At 49.4% G+C, this 1,094-nt stretch overlaps 1 protein-coding gene across 1 annotated transcript; it reads left to right on the top strand.

Moving 5' to 3' along the window:
- Positions 1 to 205: 205 nt before the first annotated feature.
- On the top strand, positions 206 to 885 carry LOC107089461 (pleckstrin homology-like domain family A member 2). Its single transcript, XM_015382270.1, has 2 exons — positions 206 to 768; positions 865 to 885. Exon 1 carries the CDS (start codon positions 320 to 322, stop codon positions 728 to 730), a length of 411 nt encoding a protein of 136 aa, XP_015237756.1. The 5' UTR covers positions 206 to 319; the 3' UTR covers positions 731 to 768; positions 865 to 885.
- The last annotated feature ends 209 nt before the right edge of the window (positions 886 to 1,094 follow it).

The following is a 1,094-nucleotide window of genomic DNA, read 5'->3' as shown; positions in this document are numbered from 1 at the left end:
GACTAACCCCACAGTGGGATGTGGATTACAGATGAACAATGTCGGCTGCGTAATTAGGTCCACTTCCTCCCCCACCTGCCTGCGCCACAGCTTCCGCCCATGCACACTCAGCCTTGGATCGCTCCTCTGGCAGCTGCATTCCCAAACAGCAGCTGACGTAAGGAGGGAGGGGCTGAGAGTATAAAAACCAACCAGCCTCTCTCATTCACAGCCACATTTTGGATTACCACAGCCGCTGCGGAGAAGCTCACTATTCGCTGTCCTCGGACCAAAAAGCAGAGCGGGACTGCGATCAGCAACCTGTCCACAAAAAAAAGCTATGAAAATGTCAGTGGGGGAGATCATCAGGGAGGGAGAGCTGGAGAAGAGGAGCGACAATCTCCTCCAGTTCTGGAAGAAGAAGACGTGCGTCCTGACCAAGGACAGCCTCAACATTTACGCGGCCACAGACACGCAGAAACGCTCCAAGAGCAAAGAGATCAAGTTCCAGTCCATCAAAAAGGTGGACTGCGTGGAGCGCACCGGCAAATTCATCTATTTCACCATCGTTACAAATGATGACAAAGAGATCGACTTCCGGTGCTCCGTGGATCAAACCTGCTGGAACGCAGTGATCACCATGGCTCTGATTGATTACCAGAACAGAAAGGCGCTCCTGGACTTTAAGACGCGGCAGGACAATGACGGCGCATCGCCCGGACAGGAGAGGCGCATGGCCCGCGCGCCCTGAGCCGCTCCAGGGCGCAGGCTCAAAACCATCCTAATATGGTGAGAGATTTGTCTTACCCTGCATATAAATATCAATACATCTAGAAAACTAATTATAAGTGAAAATTATAACACGTTCTTTCTTACATCTTCTAGAGTCTACAGGGACTTTTGAGGAAAAAATGGAAAGTGGACCAAAAAGGAAGACTAGGTCATCCGGTCCAGAGATGAAGGACTGTCCGGGACTGAGCTCCCTCAAGACAAATGATCCAAACCAAAGCTCAACAAGTGGACTGAACTTTTGAAATGTCAGAACTATTTCACGTTTACGCTACAGAGAGAACTGGCGTTTAAAATCCTGCTAATTTATTTTTGTCCTGATGTAT

The sequence above is a fragment of the Cyprinodon variegatus genome, unplaced genomic scaffold (genome assembly GCF_000732505.1).
Source record: "Cyprinodon variegatus isolate N-32 unplaced genomic scaffold, C_variegatus-1.0 Scaffold254, whole genome shotgun sequence".
NCBI classification, from domain to species: domain Eukaryota; kingdom Metazoa; phylum Chordata; class Actinopteri; order Cyprinodontiformes; family Cyprinodontidae; genus Cyprinodon; species Cyprinodon variegatus.
The sequence above is the reverse complement of the archived record's forward strand: the minus strand, read 5'-3'. Positions and strand labels throughout refer to the sequence as shown.

Excerpts from the sequence above, each read along its gene's own strand:
- LOC107089461 (XM_015382270.1), top strand. The coding sequence starts at position 320 with ATGAAAATGTCAGTGGGGGAGATCATCAGGGAGGGAGAGCTGGAGAAG.